Genomic DNA, 23,855 nt, shown 5'->3' with positions numbered 1-23,855 from the left:
TCTTTATTTACACTTTGTCCAAGACAACAATGAATTTTAGGATGGTAAGTAATGTGTTGCCTTTTCTCCCTGCCCACAACAAGTTACTCTATTAGACCTCATTATCTGAAATTTTTCTATTTTCAATGGTTTTCGAAGCTATTTATTGATGATTACCTTGCAAACTAAATGACCCAAGTGGAGGCAACTAAGGTTAAAGTATATAATTCATGCTACCATGATAATGCTTTAGAAGTCTTCCTGAAGGCGGTGAAGGATGGACGGGCGATCGTCACAAGGGGTTGGACAAAAGTTGTTCGTGCCTATGGCATGCAGGAGGGCACATTATGGGCATTCCGCTTATTCAACACCACCGGCGGCCAAAATAATTCACACTTGTCTCTTCACCTTTAACGCCTCTAAATATTGTGGTTCATCATAGTTACTTGTTGTCTAATCCTGTAATTACTGAACATATTGTACTGACAATTTTATTTATGAATTCGTTGTTGAATCATTGTGCTAAGAATTTGAATTTCACGTTTCATATTTCAAAATTTCCAATTTGAATAATAAATTACAGGGAAAAATAAAATTATACAGGAGCGAATAAAATAATATGCACACGGTTAGAAAGAAGACAGCATGTGCGTTGAAAAATAAAGAACAGACGGTTCTTTGACGTGAAACGTTTGTGATGCCTGATGGACGCACACAGGAGTTTGTCTCATGCGTGTGCGATTCATGGTAATACGGCAAACATTTCAAACATATGTGTGTGATAGGAATACCTGGACAAGTTGGCGTTAGTAGAGGCACCGCACACATTTTACATTCTTAAACTGTGTGCGATAACGTACCTATCGCAAACATATCGGTAGATTAAATGTTGATGTCCATCTTTTTCACACGACTATAGCGGCGTAATCATTTTGGATGTCTCTCGAATCAGAAACATAACGTCGAGACGTAACGTGTGGGACTTGGGCGACTTCTCGTGCGTTTATTCTATTGCGATCGTCAGTAGCCGCTCGCCTATCCCCGACGGTTTCTGGGTCGTATGGGAAGGACCCCTATCACAGTCACTCACTTGTCAACAGTTTAGAATTTTATTGTGGAAAGAGGTTAAAAACCGTTTGTATAGCACCTTACGGTACCCGTGTAATAAGGCTCTACAGTCGTGTTACAAAACCTAGAGAGGTGCGGATGGGTAGTATAAGACCTAAAATATTTCTTCCTACTATTTCACTTCTTGCAATTCTTATGAAGTTTGTAACCCGCTGCTCTACTGAAAGCATGAAACTCAGTTTTTAGGGGATCGTTGCTATCTGAATCTCTATCTGAAGCTTGACACCTGCTCTGCTAATCACTTAGGAGTACCTCACAATTTGGCATGTTCTTGTTGAACCTCATGTATTTTCTTTGCTGCAAATGGTTCATCTGTCCTTGGACATGCAGTCTGAATTGGCCTTTTCAAGGAGACGCTCGATCGTCCGCTCGAGGAGGCCGTGTCGTCGAAGGCCTACGGATTATTAGTTCAGGTACCACACTGAATGTCAACGGAAGAAACATTATCATTGCACTAGCAAAAATGTCCGTGCGTTGCAACGGAAAAACAATAATAATATCACAACACCCTTCTCTATTACACATAGTTTTTTGCGAGGGCTCTACCACACAAAGCCAATTCGCACGTCTCATTATCTTTCAAAAGAAGTCTAGATAACCCCCCGAGGTTTCATAAACCGGCTAATCCATCCCTCAACTCTAAAACCAGTTAAGTAACCCCTGAGGTCTCTAATACCAAGCAAATCACCTCCTTGCGCTGATTATAGTGGTTTCAGCATGTGGTTTTGCTTCTAAAAAAAAGCAGGTGGTTTTGCTTGCGTGGCATTGGATGACTGCCTCGCTGGCTTGATGGAAGGCGCTAAGCGATTTCACCCCTGCTCCATAATTCCCTAATCCCCTGTCCAGTCCCTAGTTTTCTTCTCCCACGTTCGTGGCCATGGCCACTAGCCCAAGCTTGTCCTCCCATGTTCTCTGGTTCCTCTCCTCCCGTGTTCATCATCATGGCAGCCAGCTGAAGTTCGTCCTCCCATGTTCCCTAGTTTCTCTCCTCTTCTATCGGCAGCTTCCGTACGTACGCGTACAATCCAGCAACCATGTATATTGCAGCCGGCCGGAGGTAAGACCATTTCGTAGTAACATTCACATGATTCCAATTTAATGCCTACTATCCTCTCCCAGAACTATCAAGTAGAAAGAAAATAAACAGCAGCTCATATCATGACAAAAAACATCGAACTAGTATGAGATTTTTTGTACTCGTTTAAAAGAGCTGAAACCGTATAAGATCCAGCTAAAATTAGATTACTATTTTTGGTAATTATTCCGTACGCGCACAATCCGGTGGCCATGTTTACTAATTTTGGTAATTATTCCATCAGGACATTTGATTTACTTTTTGTGGGAAAAATTGGTGTACTGCTGGATGTAAATACTTCTACTAGGCTGGAAGCAAGCTAGACACATATGCTGGAGTTGTGACAGCAAGCTTCAGAGTTTGCAAAGAAGCTTTTAGAAGATTGGAAAATGAAGAAACTTGCAATGTTGTTCTGGCTTGTTTCAGTAGTTTTAGCATTTGTCTCTGGAATGGTAGCGTCGGCTTAGTTAGTACTCCTTCTGTTCTGAATTACTTGTCTTAGATTTATCTAGATACGGAGGTATCTAGCACTAAAATGAGTCTAGATACATCTGTATCTAGACAAATCCAAGACAAGTAATTCGGAACGGAGGGAGTATGAGAGTGAATTAAGCAGGACTTTGGCATTGTGGCAGCATGAGAGATCATTAAAATAGTGAATGTAATATGGAATTATTGCTGAATTTTGGCTATGTCCTGTTTCTTAATCTTGCTTTTCAAATTAGCAGTATTTGGGCTATATGATGTTGCTCACTTCCTATGTGAATTGGTAGTATTCTCAATGTTGTATTAGCTGAACCAAATCTGAACATGCACGGAGTCTTTGCCATGCCTTCGGTTTGCCGCCGACAAACTATCTGTTTCAGTGGTAGCGGCCCGGGGCATGTCCTGTAGCAGATCATGTAACATTTACAATGTACTCTTGGGAGTATTAACATGACATTACATTAGCATGGATTCAGAAACAAGAGCTGCCTAGAATTATTTGTACAGTTTCACCGTAACTTTGAAAGAACACATTTTTTCTGAACACGATAGGGAACATATCACATAAGAACCAGTCATGCCGACTTGCCGACATCGCAAAGCAGTACATGTGTATTATAAGAGGGAACAAGCACTACCAGTACTAGTTTTACAAGCTCAACGCCTCACGTGGAGTCATCGGGAGATCAGGAATAACCTGCTCCTTATCACGCCGCCTTCTGCAAAGCCCTGATCACCCTACAACAATAACAGAGAGCCTCAAATAATCTCTGTATCTCCGTCCCTGCAATAATCTTCCAAATAAATAGACTTTCGCATACAATCCCGGATCAACTTGGAGTCATTGGGAGCTAGGGACTCACCAGCTCGTTGTTGCGCGGCCTCCCGTCAAACGCCGAACGCCGATCATCACGTCTTGCCCTGCCGCCACATCGTCGAAGGAAAAGAAGGGAGATGAGACTGAAACAGAAGGAGGAGCAGTTAACTAGACCCACCAAGGACGGGAAAAACGGATCTCGCTCATGTGCCGCTCGGGGGCGCCCCAACCCTAGCAGGCCTCGGCTCCCCACCACCTCCTTCCTCCCCAGCCGCCGTCGGCGCGTGCTGCCGGGCAAGGCCCGCGCGGTGCCGGCGGCGGTGGGATTTCTCTCTGGCGGAGGGCGGCTCCTCGGCGCTCTGGATCTGCGTGTGGCGGCGGCTGCATGGGGAAAGCTCCTCGATTCATGGCTGCACGGGGCAACGATGCAGCTCCACTTCCTGCATGGGCGTCCTGCTGCGACGACTTGATGGTCGGGCGGCACAGCTCTCCCGCGACGGCAAGACTGCCCTCTGCTGGATGGGCGCCTTCGTGCGACGCCGGCTTGTCTCTTCTTGTGGCTTGGCTCCGGCTTGCTGCAGGGCGTGGAGGCAACGAGGTCGCGGGCTCCAGCGACTCTGGATCATGGTCTGTTCATGACCGATCCGGCGTGGTTGCTCAATTCAGATCTGGACGGCTTGGTGATGGTGATCCAGATTCGATCGGTCGAGTGGGGTGACTGCAGACTGTGTTGTAGTGACCTCTTGCGGCTCCACGGCGATGGTGGTCACCCAGGGATATTCGAGAGGGTTAATCTCTCTATGTCCAATGGTTGACTTCGGTGGTGAGATGCAAACTATAGACGTCGGTTTGACACATAGGAATGGTTGTGTAGTGGCGGCGGTCATTGTATGTAGCTGCTGAGATTACGGAAAAGTGGTGGCGACAACACTTGAGTGACTTCGAAGGTGGTGCTGTGAGCACCCGGTCGCGAGATCCGGGGTGAAAGCCTAGGTTGACCTGAGCTAGTTATACCTGGCAATGGCGATGTTTTTTTTACATCGTTACCTTGTTGAAGGCATTGCTCGGATATGCTTGCACTGATTCTTCAGGGTGAAAATCTAGATTCAGTCCTTGGTGGTTGGATCCGGTGACGGCAACACTTGAGTGTTGCTCCCTTCTTGAAGGTGTTACTGTTGAAGAACCTCGTCGTCTGTGTGATGTCATGAGATGGGTGGTGCGGATATGGTCGTTGATATAGTTTGCCGATCGTGGATCTGGTCGCTTCGGGTTTTTCTTTTACTCGCCTACACATAGCTTTGGTCTTATATAACTTTGCTATCTGGCGTGTTTTTTGGTGTACGTGTGTTGGTGTTGGCTGTATGCATCCTAGCTATGCAAAGGCCGGGTGTGTGCTCTTTGGGTTTGTATCCTCTTGATGCTCCTCTTTGAGCTAATAAAATCCATCCTTTATCGAAAAAACTAGACCCATCCCACCAAGCCGACATGGCAGTCGTCGAACGCCATGCAAGCAAAACCGCCTGCAGAAACCACTATAATCAACAGAAGGGGGTGATTTGCATGGTATTAGAGACCCCAGGGGGTTGGTTAACCAGTTTTAGAGTTAAGGGGGTGGATTAGCCGGTTTATGAACCCCAGGGGGGTTATCTGAACTTCTTTCTTATCTTTCATATACTCAGCTCGTCTGTCCCTCCTATTATCCCATGTATATTAATTTTTTAAATGGCTTGTCGATTTTAATTCACACACGTGTATAAATAGGTGTTGAGGGGCGTAAAGAAATGAGGTGGTACTATTTAATAGACTGCCAAACCCTCTTTTATACAGAATCAGTTGTAGCCCGGTTGGATTGTTTCCTCACGACTTAGAGACAGGTCTTGAGTTCAGTCCCAACACACAACTACTTTCTTTTGCCTAATCTCCTGGGCTGCCTGGGCTGCTTCGAGAGGTTGAGGCGCAGCCTGCTTCTAAAGGTTCAGGCCCACAAAGCTGAACGGAGGCGTATGACGGGGGAAGTAATCGAACATCAATTTTTTGTACCACCTCGAGTAGCCATATAACTTAAAACAGCGGCACCAACAAAATCATCTGAACAGGACGAAACTAATAATATCACCTTGGTTTATTAGTAGGTATAGATATAGATAAGATATAGATATAGATATAGATATTGTACGTGTTGGTCATACAAGCGTATTTTGTTATGATTCTACTGTTAATACATTTTCTGTGTTCGCCAAGCGTATTTTCTGTTTCCATGATCATCCGTGGATCATGTCCCTGTTATGCATCGTGGATTTACTGCTTAGCTAGCTGGTCGCTCTCCTCACCAAACCTGCTTTTCCAAATAGGGGCGCCGATTGATTGCACATCTATAAATATGTGGAGTGTATTTCATGTGAAGGAAGGAACAACCGAAGGAAAGAAAGGAGCTCACCGGAGAAGCCCTCTCGGTATATCCTAGTTACCAGGCGACGTGGTATCTATTTTAAGGGTGGCAGACAACTCCATTATCTTAGGAGCGTGGAGGCGGTGCAGGTTCACATAGAAAAAACTGATCATTGTTGGGGTTAGAGGGTTGGATGTCGGCCGCGGCAGCACGACGGTTAAGGGAAGGGCAGGGCTGCAAGGCTGATGCAGGAGCACCGATCGCTGGTTGGCGGTTCGGCCGGTGGTTGAGAGGACGGTTGAAAGAAGAAGAACATGGGGAGCTCAAGGTTGAAGAATGAATCCGATTGCTAGTTTTGCATCAGACGGCTGAAACAAATCGACTAATCTAAATTGGATTTTTAGTGGACTTGCCCCTAGCCAGTGCCTCGGCAGAGTCGAATCATAGAAAGTTACAATCGCCCCAAACATCTGCCAAACCTTAAACCAACTACTGTTCAAGCATAATGACGCTACTACTACTTGTAAGGTGCGTCGAGTGCGAAATGGTCAATGGTTCACTGGTGCCACTACACCTGTTGATCCACTGGCCAGAGGAGGGCTCATGGTGTGGCCGTGTGGGGGGTCATACGCTGACGTGGGATGACCGCATGGACAGCGGCGAGAAGGGGAACGTGGCCACCGATGTCTGCGACAGCGGCTCCCCTCCGCCGGCCGCCGCCGGCCTCTCGAACGACGACGACGGGAACGAGTGCACGAAGTCGTCGTACCCAACCTCGCCGGAGCACACCGGCGGCGGCGGGGGCGGTGGCGGCGGCGGCGGCACGTCTGCAGCGTCCCCGCTGTCCAGGTACCTCGCCACCTCCCTCATCGTCGGCCGCGCCACCGGCACCGGGTGCGAGCACCACAGCCCCAGCTTCACCGCCACGGCCGCCTCCTCCGCGTCGAACGCCCCGCCCAGCCTCGCGTCCACCACCTTCTCCACCTCCCCCGCCGCGTACCGCTCCCACGCCCACTCCGCCAGCACCAGCTCCTCCGGCCCCGCCCGCGGCTCGATGGGTCGCCGCCCGGCGACCACCTCCAGCACCAGCGCCCCGAACGCGAACACGTCTGCCGCCGTCGTGGCCTTCCCCGTCCGCGTCAGCTCCGGCGCCAGGTACCCCAGCGTGCCCACCACCCGCGTCGTGGCCGGGTTCGCGCCGTGCTCGTACAGCTTGGCCAGCCCGAAGTCGCCGAGCCGCCCCGCCATGTCGCCGTCCAGGAGCACGTTGCTTGCCTTGACGTCACGGTGGAGGACCACGTGCTCCCACTCCTCGTGCAGGTACAGCAGCGCCGACGCCACATTCCGGAGGATCTTGTACCGGACGCCCCACGTCAGCCGCACCGCCCGGAGGCCGTCGCCGAAGAGGTGCATGTCCAGGCTGCCGTTGGGCATGAAGTCGTAGACCAGGAGGAGGTCGCCGCGGCGGCGGCACCAGCCCTGTAGCTGCACGAGGTTGCGGTGGCGGAGCCGGCCGATGGACGCGATCTCGGCGACGAACTCCCGGAGCCCCTGCCTGGAATCGTGGGACACGCGCTTCACGGCGACCACGGTGGGCGGCGTGCCAGGGAGCACGCCGCGGTACACCTTGCCGAAGCCGCCGCAGCCGAGGAGCTCGCGGTCGCGGAACCCTCGCGTGGCGCGCTTCAGCTCCGGGTACTTGTACCGGTGCGGGCCGTGGTCCAGCTCCCACGGCTCGATGACCTCGCGGTTCTTGATGCGGTATGCCGCGTAGGCGCCCGCGCCGGCGAGCACCAACAGCGCCACAAACGCCGAGAACACCGACGCGAGGATCAGGGTCGTCCTGCTCTTCTTGTCTGGCTTGGGCCTCGGCAGCGACGGGAGGGACGACAGGTCGAGGGGCGCCGCGGCGCCGCCGCCCAACTTGAAGGTCCACCCCATGAGGTAGTGCGAGCTCGCAAGGAGCCCCGTGGAAGCCGAGAAGCCGACGTACATCTGCTCCCGGAAGACGATGGACAGGTCGACGTGGAAGGATATGAGCGGTGCCGCCGGCTTCTCGGGCGCCGCCAAGGTCGCGATGGAGACGTTGAGGAGCCTCCGGTCCCCATCGTAGTCGACCCAGGCGAGGACGGTGTCTCCGGACTTGAGGTTGATGGGCGCGGCGGACGCGGACGCGTTGGAGGTGAGGCTGTTGAGGTCGACGCCGACGTGGTTGTCGTTGATGTCGGCGAACTCGAAGTCCTGCACCGTGTCGAACTCGACGGCGAAGACGTGGTTGGTGGCGTTGCCGTCGTCGTCGGCGCTGACGAGGCCCAGGTACTGGCTGGGCAGCGCCCCGGGGAGGCGCGGGTCGGGGGCGGCCACGAAGGCGAAGCCGTGGCCGCCGAGCCTGGGGTACTCGGGCACGACGGCGAACGCGAACGCCGTGGAGAAGGACACGGCCGCCGCGGTGGCGTTGTTCTTGGCACCGGAGCCGGGCGGGCCGAGGAGGCGGAGCGGGGACGGGTAGAAGGCGTGGCCCTTGAGCCGGGAGGTGTCGTTGGTGAGGCGCATGATGCCGTCCGGCTGGAGCTCCGTGACGCCGTTCAGGGTGAGGTTCGGGGCGCCGCCGTTGCGGGCAGCGCCGAAGCCGGTGTAGGTGAATTCTTGGGAGGCGGCGAGGGTGGCGAGGAGGAGGAGGAGGAAGAAGAACAGAGCTGGGATGAGAGGCATTGCATTGGAGGCGGGGCTGGTCAGCCGATGCTGCTGCTGTTTCTTGTGCTGGGTGGGTGGAGGATGGAGGGAGGTGTTAAATGGCGGGCGGGGTTGCTGGTTTTGTAGGGGGGAAGAAGAAAGTGAGAGGAGTGAGACAGCGACCAGTGAGTGTTTAATTTGACTGACCGATCCACCTTCATGTTCCATCATTAATTTCTTTTCCCGATCTTCCTCGCCATGAAAACAGATGAAAATCTTTCACGTGTAAATGGAGAGGAGAGAGCAGGATGTCACCCTGCTGGCTTCGCTCGCTCGGTGCGAGCAAGCCCACCCGGGTTTCGAGTCCTGAATGGTGTTTTTTTTTCATGTGTAAATGCATTAGCTGGCAAGACATCTACTAGAACTTCCATTGATTGATGGGACAGTAATTGGATGGACTTGGTCAAAGTCGATAGTGCTTGCTAGTGTAGGATTCATCAACGGGAGGTGACATGCGTCTCCCGTCGGACGAATTTAATGTCTGATTGAGACAATAGGCACGCTCCATCTTGATCAGGCATTGTCATTTAAGCTTTGCCCAAACTGATCTTGGTAGTAGAGTAAATCTACATCGCGAAATAGGTGGTCGTCAATGATCCTGTACGTAAGAAATGCTGTAGGAATAGAAAAATCATAAGAAGTGAGATGACATGCATCTCAATTCCTATAGAAGAAGAGATGTCATTTGATGCATAGGATAGAAATTTTTTCATTGCTAATGTTTTTTTTTTCTCCAAAATGTGAAGGATTGATTGCTATCCTATATAAGAATAGGAATCCATTCCTACAAACCAAAGAGCCTCAAAGGAAATTTTCCTATGCAAATCTTATTCTATAAAAATCCTATGACATTCCTACAAACCAAAGGAGGCCTAAGATTATTGTGCGGGTCAGCATCTTGTCAGTGTCAACGGGATTAGTTGAACAAGGTTGAAAATGGTCCTTCCACAGAAAAAGGAAAAAAAAAAGGTTGAAGACGCTCCAAGTCGAAGAGGGAAGAGCTGTACTACCTCCGTCTCGGTGAATAAGTCATTCGCGTAATTCTAGATCGATGATTTAACTATCTAAATATGTATTATATATGACAAAAAATATATATTTAAAAATTACATCGGTGTAGAAATCTAGTGATATACTTTTCATGACATATAACACATATTTAATTCTTTAAATCGATGACCTAGAATTATGCGAATGACTTATTCACTTAGGGTCTCTTTGATTCACAGGATTGTCAAAATGAAGGAATAGGAAAAATGCAGGAATAGGGTGACATGTTCCATAGTATCCTACAGGATTTGAAAGAAATGTTTGATAGCATTAGGAAAAACAAAGGAATTCTACAAAGAGGTTTGAGTGGATGGAAATTTTCCTCCAAAATGTAGTACAAATGGATCATATGGAAAAATTCCTAAGAATGCCAATCCTATGAATCAAACGAGCATCACAAGAAAAATTCCTAAGGGTTTAAATCCTCCAAAAAACCTATGCAATTCCTTTGAATCAAAGGAGCCCTTAGAGGGTGTTTGGATCCAAGGGACTTATTTTAGTCTGACTAAAAATAGTCTTTTTAAAAGGCTAAAGTTCCAAGCACCCCTGACTAAAGAGGGACTAAAACTAGTCTTGAGACTAAAAAATTTAGTCAGGGATACCCCTACTAAAATGTGGATTAGTCATCTCTCTTCTCATTTAACTTTTCTCTTTTAACATAGACGAGTTCTGAATTGGAGGGTTTGGAGGATAATAAATGCTCATTAATTTAATTTTAATCTTTTTAGTATTTGGATTCAAGTATGGATGAAGTTAGAAAGTTTTAGTCCTATTCCTTTTAGTCATGAGACTAACTCTTAGGCGAAGGTAGTAGCCAGGCTACAGCTGGACGATGCCCGGAGCGACAATGCGTTTGGCTGAATGTCAATTCCGGTTGTCGGTACAAGTCGCACGACTGACGCCTCAATCGTAATTTTTTTTGGAAGTTAGAGACTCTGAAAGTGCTTAGTCTTTTTTTACTCTTCCTCCGATGCAAATTAGTTGTCACTTAAAAATTGTCTGCAACATTTTGTATGGATCAGGGGGAGTAAAAACAATGACATTTCATTGGTAAACAATGAAAATTAGGGTACCTTCAAAGCGGATCTTTAAATCACCCGAAAATGTCCATACTACACTCTTCGGTTTACCATCGGACGCATCCCGGATTGGTCCGATTGTCCGTTTACCGCAAAATGAAAGCAAACTAGGGCTTTGCGAAAATCCGGACCATCGTCACATAGGACTTCGACATCTCCCGTCCATCCAAAACTCCACTCGAACCCGCGTCTTCATACTTTTCTCTTTCTCCGCGTCTGCTTCCTCCCTTGCCGCCACTGCCGATTTACCATCCCGGTCGGCCATCAAGCCTTTTTCTGGACCTACACGGCTACATCGGTCGTCGCACCGCTTGTCTTCCGCCGCCAGTCCATACCTCTCGTCCGTCCATCGTGCAGGCACCATCCGCTCCTTGTGAGGGTCACCACGCCCCGGCAAGTGTTTGGTGAAATGTGCGCGCTAAATGTTTTCGTCCCTTCTTTGAGGCAATGAATTCGGACATGGTGTACATATGCGAGCACTACATTGAGTCATCCAACGAGGAGGATTATGGGATGAAACAACGATAATGCAAGCGGTCCTTGCAGACATGGATCATGTGGAAGAGCATGTTCTCAATTTCAAGGTATCGACTAAGGGTCATCGGGTGTTGGATCAGATCATGGGACGGGGGCATTTGATGTTGATGAACGACTACCTTGCCTCTGATGCCCTATTTGCGGGAAATTTTCGCAGGCGCTTTCAGATGCAAAAAATTTTGTCTACGACCGCCTCTACAATGGCGTCCGGTCCTACGATGACTACTTCATCTTCAAGAAGGATGTTGTACGAAGGATTGAATTCTCTGGCTATCAGAAGTGCACGGTTGCATTGGGGATACTTGCATATGGCATGGCCGCAGGTTCGTGGGACGAGTACCTCTAGCCGCTGCTGCCGGCAGTCATTTAGACTAGGTTAAGATAACTTAGTCCGCTATGGTTTAGTTGAAACTAGATGACTCGTTGCGCCCATGGCGCAAAAAGCAACATCACGCCACTAATTTAAAATTAACTTAATAGATACTTATATCTTATTATTATATGATACAGGATAAAAGGAAGTCAAAATAAGTAGGAATAGACTGCATGAAACAGTACAGATCATATCAGTACATGCAGTACAAATTAGCAAGAAAAATAAAATTACAACTGTGCCATTGGGACAAAAGAACCACACACTCTGGACACCTATACACACGCGTCACACATGTAACGTCGGAGGTCAGCACGTGGTTGACTGTTTGTCTTGTTCCATCCACCAGTTCACCATCTTCGTCCCGTTCCTTTCCCCATTCTACTCGTACTGAAGTGATAAAGCACCTGGTGGAGGCCGCCGCCGACACTTTGGGCTCCATCTTGGCGGCGGCTGACGCTGCAGCTTGGCGGCAGAGCGGCTCCTGCTGCAGCTCAGAGGCGTTGCGGCTCCATCTGCATCTTGGTGGCCCGGCAGCTACCTCTGTAGCTTGGAGTTGCGGAACCGGCAAATGGTGCCACTGTTGCTCATACCGGCGAGCCAAATCCTCAGTTGCCACCATCGCTCCCTGCTGTAGGTGGCGTCAGTTTCGGCTGTGCCGGCACTCCCTGAAGCTGGTAACTTTTCACGGCAAGGGATGCTCCATCACGGCAGCCGCCATTGCCACTCAGGTAAGAACTAACCTCCTTCAGTGTTTGATGAATCTGCAGATTTTGTGTGTGAGCTCGTTGCTACTATGCTAATAGCCAAGTCTCGAGGGCAGTGTTGATACTGAGCTGAGTGATTCAATACAGGAGCACTAATTAGCAGCTGAGACTGCTCCAATCATCCAGCTGGGTATATTGTATAAGATACTTAGTTGAGTGGCCGCCTTTAAAAGAGTATCTTCTAACTAAGGGCTCCTTTGATTCAAAGGAATTGCATAGGATTTTTGGAGGATTTAAACCCTTAGGAATTTTTTCTGTGATGCTCGTTTGATTCGTAGGATTGGCATCCTTAGGAATTTTTCCATATGATCCATTTGTACTACATTTTGGAGGAAAATTTCCATCCACTCAAACCTCTTTGTAGAATTCCTTTGTTTTTCCTATGCTATCAAACATTCTCTGCAGGAGCAACCTGAAGTCAAAAGAACACAAAACTGTATAAACTAAAATAAAAACATGTTCACATGCCTAATAACTTTGAAAGTCCGGGTCCTACTATAACAGTTCAAACAATCAATTGTCAGAAGAGGCTAATTAAGGTACTGGTATAAGGTACTTTAACTTTAACTGGGCACGCATAATATAGGATTAAAGAATTTAGATAAGATGCCAAGGGTTCTTCAGTCTATGGCACTCACCTGAAGACTAAAGCCATGGTTGTCATTGCATAGCTCTAGACTAAATAATAAGAGCATAACCAAAAGATTTACTCCCTGCGTTTCTAAATATAAGTCATTTAGACATTTCAAATGGACTACAACACATGGGTGTATGTAGACATATTTTAGAGTGTAGATTCACTCATTTTGCTCTGTATGTAGTCACTTGTTGGAATCTCTAGAAAAAGGCTTATATTTGGGAAAGGAGGGAGTATGCATTAGTGCATGAACAAATAATAAAAATAAGCCTATAATATCCCATGCCATATGCACACCAAATGAAGGCCAAACAGAAGATCACCAATAAGGAAAATATTACTATGTGAGTATAATTTTTCAGGAAAACGATAGAATGGTGAGATTGAATAAATACAAGATTAAGAAAGGGGAACATGCAACAACAAAAAGCTTTCGAAAAGCAGTAGTATTTTTACCTCTGTAACAGAGGAAGTACAAAAATGAGTTAGTTGGCATTTCTTCGGATGGCGAATTGCCTGGGAAGAAGGATCAGTAGGTATAATAATGGTGTTACTTTCTTGCGCAAGCACCAAAACTTCGCCAAAAAGTAAAATATATTGGGCGCATTGCACCTTTATTTTCCCTGTAATCCTTGCCTTTGCTTCTAGACTGTATGATGGCGGTGCAAGCTAGCCAGCATCTTCAGATTAGTCCTTCAAAAAATCACACCGAGGGTAACAGTTGGATTGATTGTATCATCCCTGTGACGCCATTATCAGAAATTCAGTAGCCGCTTAATAGTAAATAGAAGTGTACTGCTTGCTGCTTATCACGCTTACTTAGGACTCATATGCCTTATCTAATCCCTCTCCAAAGCAAACCATCTATCTACGCCAAATAGGCAAGAGGTAGGCAAAGATTCTATACACCTAAGAGTATATGTCAATCTAAACTCAAGTACTGCTCACAAGAAAGCGAGCATGATAACACGTCGTTGCTTGCTCTAATAATAAATAAGTTGTTGGAAAGGAGGGGGAGGCTATTTTATTTATAAAGTTTAGTTTAGTGATTTAGTACAAATAAGGACATGTCCAAACCTGACAGGCACAACAACCTCAAATGCATGGGGTTGGTTTGGTTAAATCAGGATGAGCAGAAATGAAACGCATCATATACATTTTCCATGCTTAAACATATATCCGTGAAAAGCATAGAACTGTTACGCTTCCTCATATACCCACTAAAGAAATAGAGAATATACTAAACTATTTGTATGCATCCACATACACTCATTAGAAAAACAGAGTAATGTGTGCGTGTTATGTAAGTTAGTTGGCTACCAATCATACCAACCTTTCTTTAGCATGTTTGAGAAGAATAACACAGCAGGATCGACCAAAGCAATCTTTCGCTTGAGTTGCTTATCCTTGGTCGTTTTCAGAATCCAGGCAGAAAATTATGTACGTACGTGGTGTTTCTCCATAGAAAGGATCTCCTCTGGCGCTGGGGGACATTTGCATTTATCTACTGTCTCTCCTCGGACAGTGCCTCATCAACAGTTGAAACCAGGTCCCCCCCTCCAATTGTTTGTTCCGAATGCAGATCATTCTCGAGAAGCACACGTTAGAAAACTGTAGGTTAGTATGCCTAGACATAATTATTCTGAATGCAAACAGGAAATAAAGAAGAAAGAGAAAGGACTTACTTGCTAACTGGGTGCAATATACAGTTAAGAGATTGCATAGCCTTGCATCCCATGACTTCAGAAAATAGGAATAGCACTGCAGCTGAAGATGGCTGGAAAAAAAAATCTAAGATCATTTACCTACTAGGTGTTCTTGTAGAAGAATACCACTATATATGCACTTGACAACCATAGCAGTTTGGTGCAGAGTCGTATATTAATAAATGGAACATATTTCGATCTTGTGGCATTGCCAATCTTCTACACCAGAAAGAGGGCACCAAAAAATATTCATGCAGGAGTTGAATGTAGTAAATCTAAGAAGCAGACATAGTGGAAAAGTTAATGAACCATTTGTACTGCTACTTCAGATTGGACCAAGAATCTTATAAATTTAGGAAACTCGCAAACATAAGACCGCATATGGTCTTGCAACTTGCTCTCACTATGGAAGCTAAAACATCAAAATGTATATAAAATCTGTTTGTGTCTCTAGCATTACTAAATCTGGAACACTCGGCCTAGCTGGACAGAATGCATACCTGTCGTAGACAAATACTACTGGATCACAAGTGCCAAGGATTCCTTGTTATTTAGCAATGATCTGACATCACCTTCAGGAATCTCTCCCAGCACAAGTTAGTCCCCTTCAATAAAGCAAAAATATATTGCATCGGATATGAGCATTGCAGAGTAGAAGCATCCAGCATCACCTACAAAATACAAATCACCAAGTATTAGAAAATGATAAATCTGAAAGTTGCAATCATAGTCAAATTAAAAACAATGGAAGTTAATGTCGCCCTATAATCTCTCTTCTTCTCCATGTCAGTGAAAAATCAACATGTCAAGAATAAGAGTGAGAGGCAAACGAAAGGCAATGTGCAATACATCATGATTGGCTAAAACATCGACTACCGCCCTCCGATGTGCCTCCCTGTACAAAACTCAAATCTCCAGCGGCTGCCGCACACTGAAGCGTTTAGGCCGAGTTGTGTAAGGAGTGGACTACTACATCGTCACCATCCCCAACAAAGGAAAGCAAAGCGACGTACCAAGTATCCATGGTCCACGAAAGAAGAGGCAACATGTCCGCGCCGCCGGCCCGGCCTCGCTGCTCCTTCCCCCATTGCCAGCCCCCCTGCTCCTTTACTCCAACCATGAAGGATACAGCTAACAACGGAAAAACAATTAGTTGGAGTGCAGAATCTGCATAGAATAACGGAACACATCAATCTAGGCATCTAGCTAGCTTCTGCCATCAGGGTTGCTTGCTAATTGCAACGATATTCGTAACTGAAGATTCAATGACAACTATCAAGGGATAAAAAAAGAAAGTTGAATCTGTTCACTCAATGTGTGCATGGCCTATAATGTCCTCACATATGAGTAATTCATCAAAGAAGCCCTAAAAAAACCTTCAAACAAAAAACACAAATGAAAGGCAAGCTTACCTGAATGGGGATGGCCCATGACCTGGATCTCCTAGTCCACGCGCTGGTGATCTGCTGCTACTTGAACAGCAACTCTGCCTGCTGACGCTGCCCAAACTGTGCAAGTTTCTCCATAGTTTCCTTGCAATTGTTAAGATCAAAATCAGCAGCTTTTGCAACTAATGCAGAGTGTGAGTTTCTCTGCAGACAAAAAAGGCTTTGCAGATTCAGTATAGTTGACACAAACAAAATGCATTACCTGCTTTCCTCAAGAACCCATGACTGAAAGATGTGGAGAGAAAATTGCAAAGTATGAGCGTTAGTACTTAGGTATCACACAAATTCAATGGAATTTCAACAAAACCAGGGCTTGCTTTTCACACTATTGAACGTTCACGTATTTCATATTTGATCCACCTTTCAGCTGGGCAAAACAACAAACAGATGGGGGCACAATATCTATTTATTCTCAGAAAAGAAATTACCAAATATCTTGCCACGAGGGCGTGCGTAAGAGGACGGAGGAGAGAGCGCACGTGACAGCGAGAAAAGATGTAGGCGAGGACGCGGGGACTGATCTCTCGGGTGGATGGATTGGACGGCAGCGCGAAAGCCGGATGGAGTCGGCCGTCTCTGCGACCCACGCTCCTCCTACCGACGGCGGCGACGTGGACCACCGCTGTGCCTCGAGCTCCTCCCGAGGTCGCCGCCGCACGCGTAGAGATGGAGGCGGGGTGCAGCCTCCCGTGCATCATGCCCGAGCCTCGAGCTCCTCACAGCTCCCGATTCAGGAATGGATCGAGCCGCCGCCAACCACAAGGCCGCGCCCGACCTCGCCAGCGCAGGCCGACGCCGGCCGGTGACCATCTCCCAAGCCGCCACACCTCCCTCTCATCTTTCCTCTCCCTTTCTCCCGCCTCTCCTCTCCTTCCTTCTCTGCTAGGGTTCATGAGGAAGGAGGGGGAGGGGGTTGGGAGGCTACGGCGGGGGCTAGGGATGACGAGACGCCGCCACGCATGAAGAGGAGAGGAGGCGGCGCGGAGGGAGAGAGGAAGGAGAGGAGGAGGCGAAGAGGGAGAGAGAGGAAGGAGAGGAGGCGGCGCGGATATTTTCTCGGGCTTGACTCGGTCCACCCATGATGGATGCTCTGGCAACCGACGATCACCGCTGCCTTTTTCCACCCAGACACAAATACGAACACAGGGCGTGACTGCAAGACGGACCCGCGCTAGAGGCTGGCCCAGCCGTCAGCCGCTCTAGCCCGAGTAGACAGCGTACAGAAAAATGAATGCACGGATGTTTACCACGGCGATGGAAAGTACGCTGGCGTCGGCCAGCGAGGCATATCGAGCGAGCCGGATGAATTTGAACCAGCGATGGCGCTAGAACGGCGGGTTGCGTAGCTTGATTTATATGTTCAATGTGTTGGAAATGTAAAGATTTTCGTTCGGTTTAGGTTCATCCATTTTGCATGAAAATCGTTTGATTTTATTCAAATCTGATTTGAAATGTATGCAGGCATAGTTGGATGCCCGGTTCCCGTATCACTGTCCATGAACTGATACGGTGTTCGCTCTAATGGTCGGCGTTGGAGATGCCCCGGCAACTGCATGAACCCAATCTCTTCTAGAAAGCATGACTTCAAGTCATCAGCCAATAATAGTTCCAAAGAAACAAAAAAGAAGGTAGCCAAATTGCTTACTTAATCAAAGGCTTGCCGAAAGTTTTTGGGTAAATCCGCATTGCAGAACGAATAATGGTTAATGTGCACACGATCGGCACGTAGTACTGTATTCGGCACGATTTGCCTGTTGTTTTCCTTTTTTTACCTTTGTTCGATTAACACTAGCAGGGCGCTGTGGACTGCACATCTGATCGTTTAGTCAAAAGGGGTTAGTTGAGCAAAGCTGGAAGGACTTGGAAAAAACAAAAAAGAAGGAAAACATGGGTCAGCTTAGCTTGAAGCATATCTGGATGGGTACTGGTGCACTTGTCAATTGTGGTTGACGCCAAAAGTCGTAAAGCTAAAAAAACAGAATGCGGGTTACCACCAACCCATCATAACGCAAAGCTTGTGGTAGCAGAACTCTCTCGATGTCAGGGGCGAGCCAGGATTTAGACATAGGGGGGCCAGACCGACGATAAAGCCAGTTTTTTTTTGCCTCACAAACTACCTAATAGTTTTACATCCGAGTATCATTCATCTTTCTCGGATGTCCCCGAAGGGGAGTATCATTCATTTTAACTTTGCATAGACACACACAACCTTTTGTGGCTGAAGCAGACTAGACAAAGTTGATAATCAAACTACTCCGAAATATGGCATGAAATGCTACATGTCATATGTACAAATAAGAAAAATCATTGTATAACCGAATAATAGGTTTGAGTGGAAAATCATCACTGGTTCTATTATGTAACTTTGTTGTTGTATTGAAAAAAAGTCAATATTACATGAATACATACATAGAGAATCAAACCCAACCTGTACTCGTCCCCTCTACTGCTAGGTCGAGGTAGACCGGCTGGTCGTGGTTGGAAGGTGCATGATTTCGAACGATTGCCTGTGCCCGAGCGCGACGCATCACAAATCACACATCTGATGTATAACAAATTAATGATACAAGATGAGAATTCAGAGAAGTAGACAGTGCTGGATTAACCTTGGCTAGATCATTGGCTGCAGGACAAATAATTGGCGAGTGAATTAGCTTGACTTTACGAATCAAATTATGAGAAGGGAGAGCCAAGGCGGGCGGCGGCGAGGACGCAGGACGGCAACAGCGCAGCGCTAATCAACACACGCGCTAATCATCATCGGGAATAATGCCCAGCGTCCAGGAAACTTTTAACGAAGGCCGATCAACAAATATGGCCTTGTCATGGGCTTGTAAACGATTGCTAGTGGGCTTTTACATTGGCCCTTTTTTCCTTTCTTTATAAATCATGTTGAGTTTGGGGGGAGGGGGGGGGGCAATTACTCTGTACTTGAATTATATCGCTAATTATCTACGGCCTACTCGATGTTTGCTCGATCGATAGGGGGGGCCAGGCCCCTGCTCGCCCCCTTTGTCTCCGCCACTGCTCGATGTGTTTTCATCTCGTACAAATGGAGGGTTCAAAATGTACGCCAAGCGCAGATATACCAGCTTGAGTTGCGTGGACGTGACCGGTCCATGGTGCACGCCGTGCATGACTTTTTAGTTGCAAGTTGCGAGGAGAAGTGAGGCTCGTGCGCGCCAGGCTGCAGGCATGCGAGTCAGCGAAAGGGGCCGCCCGGTCAAGGAAACCGGCTCGGACCCGAAGCGCGCCGGCTGGCCTGGCCCTGGCCCCGCCCATCGTGCTCGTGCCGGCCATTCCATCCGAATTTTAGCGAGTCACTCAACACTCGATGCGATGGCAGTTAGGGCATCTCGAGCCGCGCCCCAGTAAGGTCTCTTCAGGCGTTTTTTTACGCCGGCGCCGAAAAATCGGTCCAATCACGTCTTCAAGAGCCCGATTTTCGCTGGCTTGGGCCGAAAACAGCGCCGGCGGATCCAGGCCGAACCTGACGCGCTGGGGGGCGCCCGGGAGCGCCGGGGTGAACTGTTTTGGCGCGAAACAGCCGCGGGCCCGCCGCGTCAGCGACTCTACCCTCTTCTCGCCCCTTTGTTGTCCTCATCGCCTCGTTTCCCGCGGCGAATCAATGCCAAAGCTGCCGCCTGCGCCATTGATGCCTCACGGGCGGCGCAGTGAAGACCGGATGACGCGCGTCCCTCGCCCGCCACGCGTACTCACGGCGGCTCGCGCACGGGCGGCGCCTCGGCCTATATAAGACGAGCCCCAGCACACTCGGCGACTCGTACTCTCTCGCCGGCGTCGTTCCTCCCTCTCCTCTCTCTCGCCGTCGTCGTTCCTCCCTCTCCTTTCTCTCGCCGTCTCCAGCACCCATGGCCGAGCGCTTCCAAGGCGACGGCGCGGCGGCGAACGGTTTCGGCCGCCGCCATCTTCACGAGAGCGAGGCTCGCCTCCTTTTCGAGGCCGAGCACCCGGTCCCGCCGGACATGCGGGTACTCGGGGCATGGAGGATCAGCGCCGGCGGCGTGCCGGTGCCTCCGATACCCACCGGCGCGGCGCGGCTTGCGGAGATCGCACGCATCCGCTCGTCCCTGCCGCGTGCGGCGAGGGAGGGGCCACGTTACGTCCCCGACAACCCGCTCTGGGAACCCTACTTCCGCCGCCGTCACGCCGAGCAGCTCGAGGTCACCAACGGCGTCGAGCCTTCCGGCAGGCTCAACGCCGTCGGCCGGCGTCGGTGGTGGGGCGTGCCCGGGCGCACGTTGGAGGCCGTCCTCGAGTACATCGAGGGTGGCAACACGCCGCGCCTCGAGTACCCCGCTCCCCCGTGCTTCACACGCCGCCGGGGAAGCTCCTGGACCCCGAGGCGCATGGAGACCGGGGGGTCCTCCTCCTTGTCCGGCGGCTCCCCCTGCCTCCACCTCCGCCCCGTCAAGCCGGAGCCCCAGGGCGCGCCTGTCAGCGCGCGCACCCACAGCTCCGGCGTCCGCATCGGCGACAACGCCTCCCCCACCGGCCGCTTCGTCCTCGTCGAGCCCAAGCCGGAGCCCAAGCCGGAGCCCGGCCTCCCCGTGGAGCATGAGGAGATAGCCCGGCGCGGCTTCTCCGACGAGGACGCCCTGCGGTGGGCGCGGGACGACTACCTCCGCGACGAGATGGTCCGGCAGCGCCGGGCCCTGGAGGAGATCGCCGCCCGCAAGCGTGGGCGCGAGGACGAGCACGGCGTCGTGGTCCTCAGCGACGACGACGACGCCCTCGGACCGTCCAACCCGCCGCGCCAACCGGGGGAGGGATGCAGCAGGGACGGCGGAGGCGTCGGCGGGGGCGACGACGACGACGACGGCGGTGACTACACGCGGTTCTACCGCCTCCTCGGCATGTAGAACCGCGTGGGCGGGCGGCGAGGCGGGCGGCGAGGGAGACGGCCGGGGTAGCCCGCGGTAGTTTTCTCCCTTTTTTAAGTATGTTTAAATTTGAACGAACTCGCCAATGTTTGCGTTAAATTTGAGTCGTGTTTGCGCTGTATTTAACTTTTCTAAAAACTCGTGGGGGGCCGCGACTGGGGCATCACGCCCCTAGTGCGCGGTTTAGCGCCGGTGCGCCCTAGGGACGATTTTTTGCCCCTACTGAGGGACAACGGCTGGAGATGCCCTTAGGGTGACCGTGTGAGGTCTGAGGTGGCGCTGAGCCACGGTGAGATTCTCGTTGACCTGTCCTCGTCTCTGACTTTGACCCTCTCACACCGTCACACGCACAGGACATAGACAGCAAGCAAAAGAGTCGCAATGAGACGAGAGAATGTTGGATCGCGATCGAGATTCAAGGCGCAAAAGCTCGCGGATCGAACGACTAGCCGAGAATGATGCGTGCAGCGAGGAATGATGATGGGCCGCGCGCCGGCAAGACGGACCCGCGACCCGCCAGTCGGCGTCGTCGGCTCCCCCTCTCGAATACGTTGAGAAAATTGCTGGGACTGCTGAAATGGTGTCACGGGATCCTACTCTGCCAGTCGGCGTCGTTGGCTCCCCCTCTCTCCTACTATAGCAGAGAATCTGGCTTGGTGTCTTTGGACCAACCCTGCCATAATCAATCAAGTGCAAGTGCAAACGGGTTTCGGCGGGCCGTCCAGAGTTTTCAGTGGCCAAACGGCGCTCGGAAATCCGCATGTTCTCCAGGGCAGTCGCCCGTTTGTCTAGTGTATGTAAAATAAAGAAAAAAAGTTAAGAACTGTTAATAGTTTTTTTTTAGAAAAGGAGGACAATCCCCGGTCTCTGCATCTGGATGATGCATACGGCCACTTTATTAATTATTGACACAAGACTGTACAGAGTCATACAACAATAAGTCTAAAGCCACCAAACTAAGCAACAACTGTCGCTATCCCTATCCAGTTGATGTAGGGGCGCTGAAAGTCTGGGCCTAATACCAAACAGACCACGCAACCAAACCTAAACATCTAAAGACTTGAGGTCCCACCCAGGACGCCTGCCGGGTATGGGCACCCACCAGTCCGATGTGCTTCTCAACCAGGACCCGTGCCGGGTATGAGGCCGCCGCAGCCACCTGCCACGAATTCATCTTCAGAGCTGTACTGCTGCATCAACCTTGGCCGGTCCAACTGCCGCCGACGCCACCATGACGCCAGGCAGCGTCACCCTCCTGCGCGAGTCCATCTCCGCTCATCAGGCGCCGAGTCTCCACTGCGCCACGCCGCCGAGATCCGCCGTCATCAATGGAGCAGATGAAACACCGCTCCTCCTCTTGTCCCCTCCAACCAGCACTCGCTCCAAAACGATGCCCCCATGAGAGAGAATGATACCGATAGCACCGTCATCGTCTGATCCGGTAGACCCAAATCTAGGGTTTCCCCCGGAACTTCCCGATCAGGTTGATGAGACCTGCAACGACGATGCCTCCAGAAGGAAACGACGTCTGAGACGCCGCCATCGTCCGCCAAGACCATAGTCTGGCGCGATTTTCATCGGAAGCCACGTCTTCCCGACCTCGTGGCTGGCTGGAACCGAGCGGAACCTCTCCACGAAGACGTATGTTGTCGTCGGTACTCCGGCGGAGATCTGGCATCTCCTCACCGGTCCCTCCACGCGCCGTCGGTCGGCGAAAGGCCTCCCCGCGACAGATCCAAACGGGGTGTTGGATCCGCAGTAGCCGTCGTCACCATCACGAGCAGGACAGCCCACCTCGCCGGATGGGGCGCTGCCACCGCTGCCGTCCATGCAGGGTCGCCGCTCCGCCGACGATGGTGCTCGGGCCCCCGCAAGCACAGCCCGGATACTCCGTCCTAGCCGCCGCCGTTGGATCTCATGAGAAGGGCCGCCCCCACCGCCTCAGATGGGATCCGCCGCCTCCCCCCACCCAGGACCTTTGGCACCGGGCCCGCCGCCACCGCGGCCCACGCCGGCGGCAGAGGCGACAGGAGGGGATGGAGGGGAAAGTGTTGGCGACGCTAGGGTTGGGGCCCCTGGCGTCACCCGGGGGGAGGCGACGCGAGGGGTGCGAGGGGTGCGAGAACTATTAATTGGTAGTTAATAGGTTGTTTATTGTTGGTATTTACTGTAAATATAAATAATTTAAAATTAATTTTATGTCACCATCGATTTGTTTGTATGTAATTACTATAAACATACACAATAGATCATTAATTTGTAAATTAATTTAAGTCATTTTAGCCATAATCATATGGATAGAAAGAAGGAAAGTTAGGGTATCGTAGCTTCTCTAACTTTCCTTCTCAATGTTAGAGGATCCGGTTTCTGGCGGGCGGACTGCTCTTCGTGTGATCCGTGTGCCGTCATGTTGTGGAATGATGGGCTGCTTATTTTGTTGATTAGTTCCATGTTGAAAGGAGCTAGTAGAGTACTTGCGACTTTTTTGGTTCTTGGCAGTTGGCACTCACTTGTTCTGTGCTAATAAAACTGAAAACATTGTTCTAATAGGGGGAGAGAGAGAAAGAGAGAGAGAGAGGGAGGGAGAAAGAGAACCTTCTAGTCACATGTTTTATTCATATTTTCTTGCTGCCACGTCTGTTGCTACATAGGGCAATAACCCGCTCAAAGAAAAAGTAGAACAACTTTTCTTTTTGAGAAATAAAGAGTAGAGCAAATTGCTCCTAACAGCATGAGCAATGTGAGTC

The 23,855-nt window shown here is 49.8% G+C and overlaps 2 protein-coding genes and 1 long non-coding RNA gene across 3 annotated transcripts; all 3 read right to left on the bottom strand.

Moving 5' to 3' along the window:
- Positions 1-3,217: 3,217 nt before the first annotated feature.
- LOC119299241 lies at positions 3,218-6,047 on the bottom strand. Its single transcript, XM_037576488.1, has 4 exons — positions 5,954-6,047; positions 5,788-5,857; positions 3,532-4,102; positions 3,218-3,406 (listed from the first exon to the last, which is right to left on the bottom strand). The coding sequence occupies exons 1-4, from the start codon at positions 6,045-6,047 to the stop codon at positions 3,344-3,346; spliced, it is 798 nt and encodes a 265-aa protein (XP_037432385.1). The 3' UTR covers positions 3,218-3,343.
- Positions 6,048-6,197: 150 nt separating this feature from the next.
- Positions 6,198-8,643, bottom strand: LOC119299733 (L-type lectin-domain containing receptor kinase S.4-like). Its single transcript, XM_037576888.1, has one exon. The coding sequence runs from the start codon at positions 8,584-8,586 to the stop codon at positions 6,499-6,501; it is 2,088 nt and encodes a 695-aa protein (XP_037432785.1). The 5' UTR covers positions 8,587-8,643; the 3' UTR covers positions 6,198-6,498.
- A 4,094-nt stretch (positions 8,644-12,737) lies between these two features.
- LOC119297053 lies at positions 12,738-14,467 on the bottom strand. Its single transcript, XR_005145501.1, has 4 exons — positions 14,384-14,467; positions 13,663-13,791; positions 13,507-13,566; positions 12,738-12,825 (listed from the first exon to the last, which is right to left on the bottom strand). It is a non-coding gene; the product is annotated as an uncharacterized LOC119297053 (long non-coding RNA).
- Positions 14,468-23,855: the final 9,388 nt, after the last annotated feature.

The sequence above is a fragment of the Triticum dicoccoides genome, chromosome 5A (genome assembly GCF_002162155.2).
Source record: "Triticum dicoccoides isolate Atlit2015 ecotype Zavitan chromosome 5A, WEW_v2.0, whole genome shotgun sequence".
Taxonomy (NCBI): Eukaryota; Viridiplantae; Streptophyta; class Magnoliopsida; order Poales; family Poaceae; genus Triticum; species Triticum dicoccoides.
Note: the sequence above shows the minus strand (reverse complement) of the source record. Positions and strands in the feature narration are given on the sequence as shown.

Excerpts from the sequence above, each read along its gene's own strand:
- LOC119299241 (XM_037576488.1), bottom strand. The coding sequence starts at position 6,047 with ATGATCAGTTTTTTCTATGTGAACCTGCACCGCCTCCACGCTCCTAAG. Across the intron at positions 5,858-5,953 it reads AATAGATACCACGTCGCCTG|ATGTGCAATCAATCGGCGCC; the intron begins GTAACTAGGATA and ends ACATATTTATAG. Across the intron at positions 3,407-3,531 it reads GGCCGCGCAACAACGAGCTG|GGTGATCAGGGCTTTGCAGA; the intron begins GTGAGTCCCTAG and ends TTATTGTTGTAG.
- LOC119299733 (XM_037576888.1), bottom strand. The coding sequence starts at position 8,586 with ATGCCTCTCATCCCAGCTCTGTTCTTCTTCCTCCTCCTCCTCCTCGCC.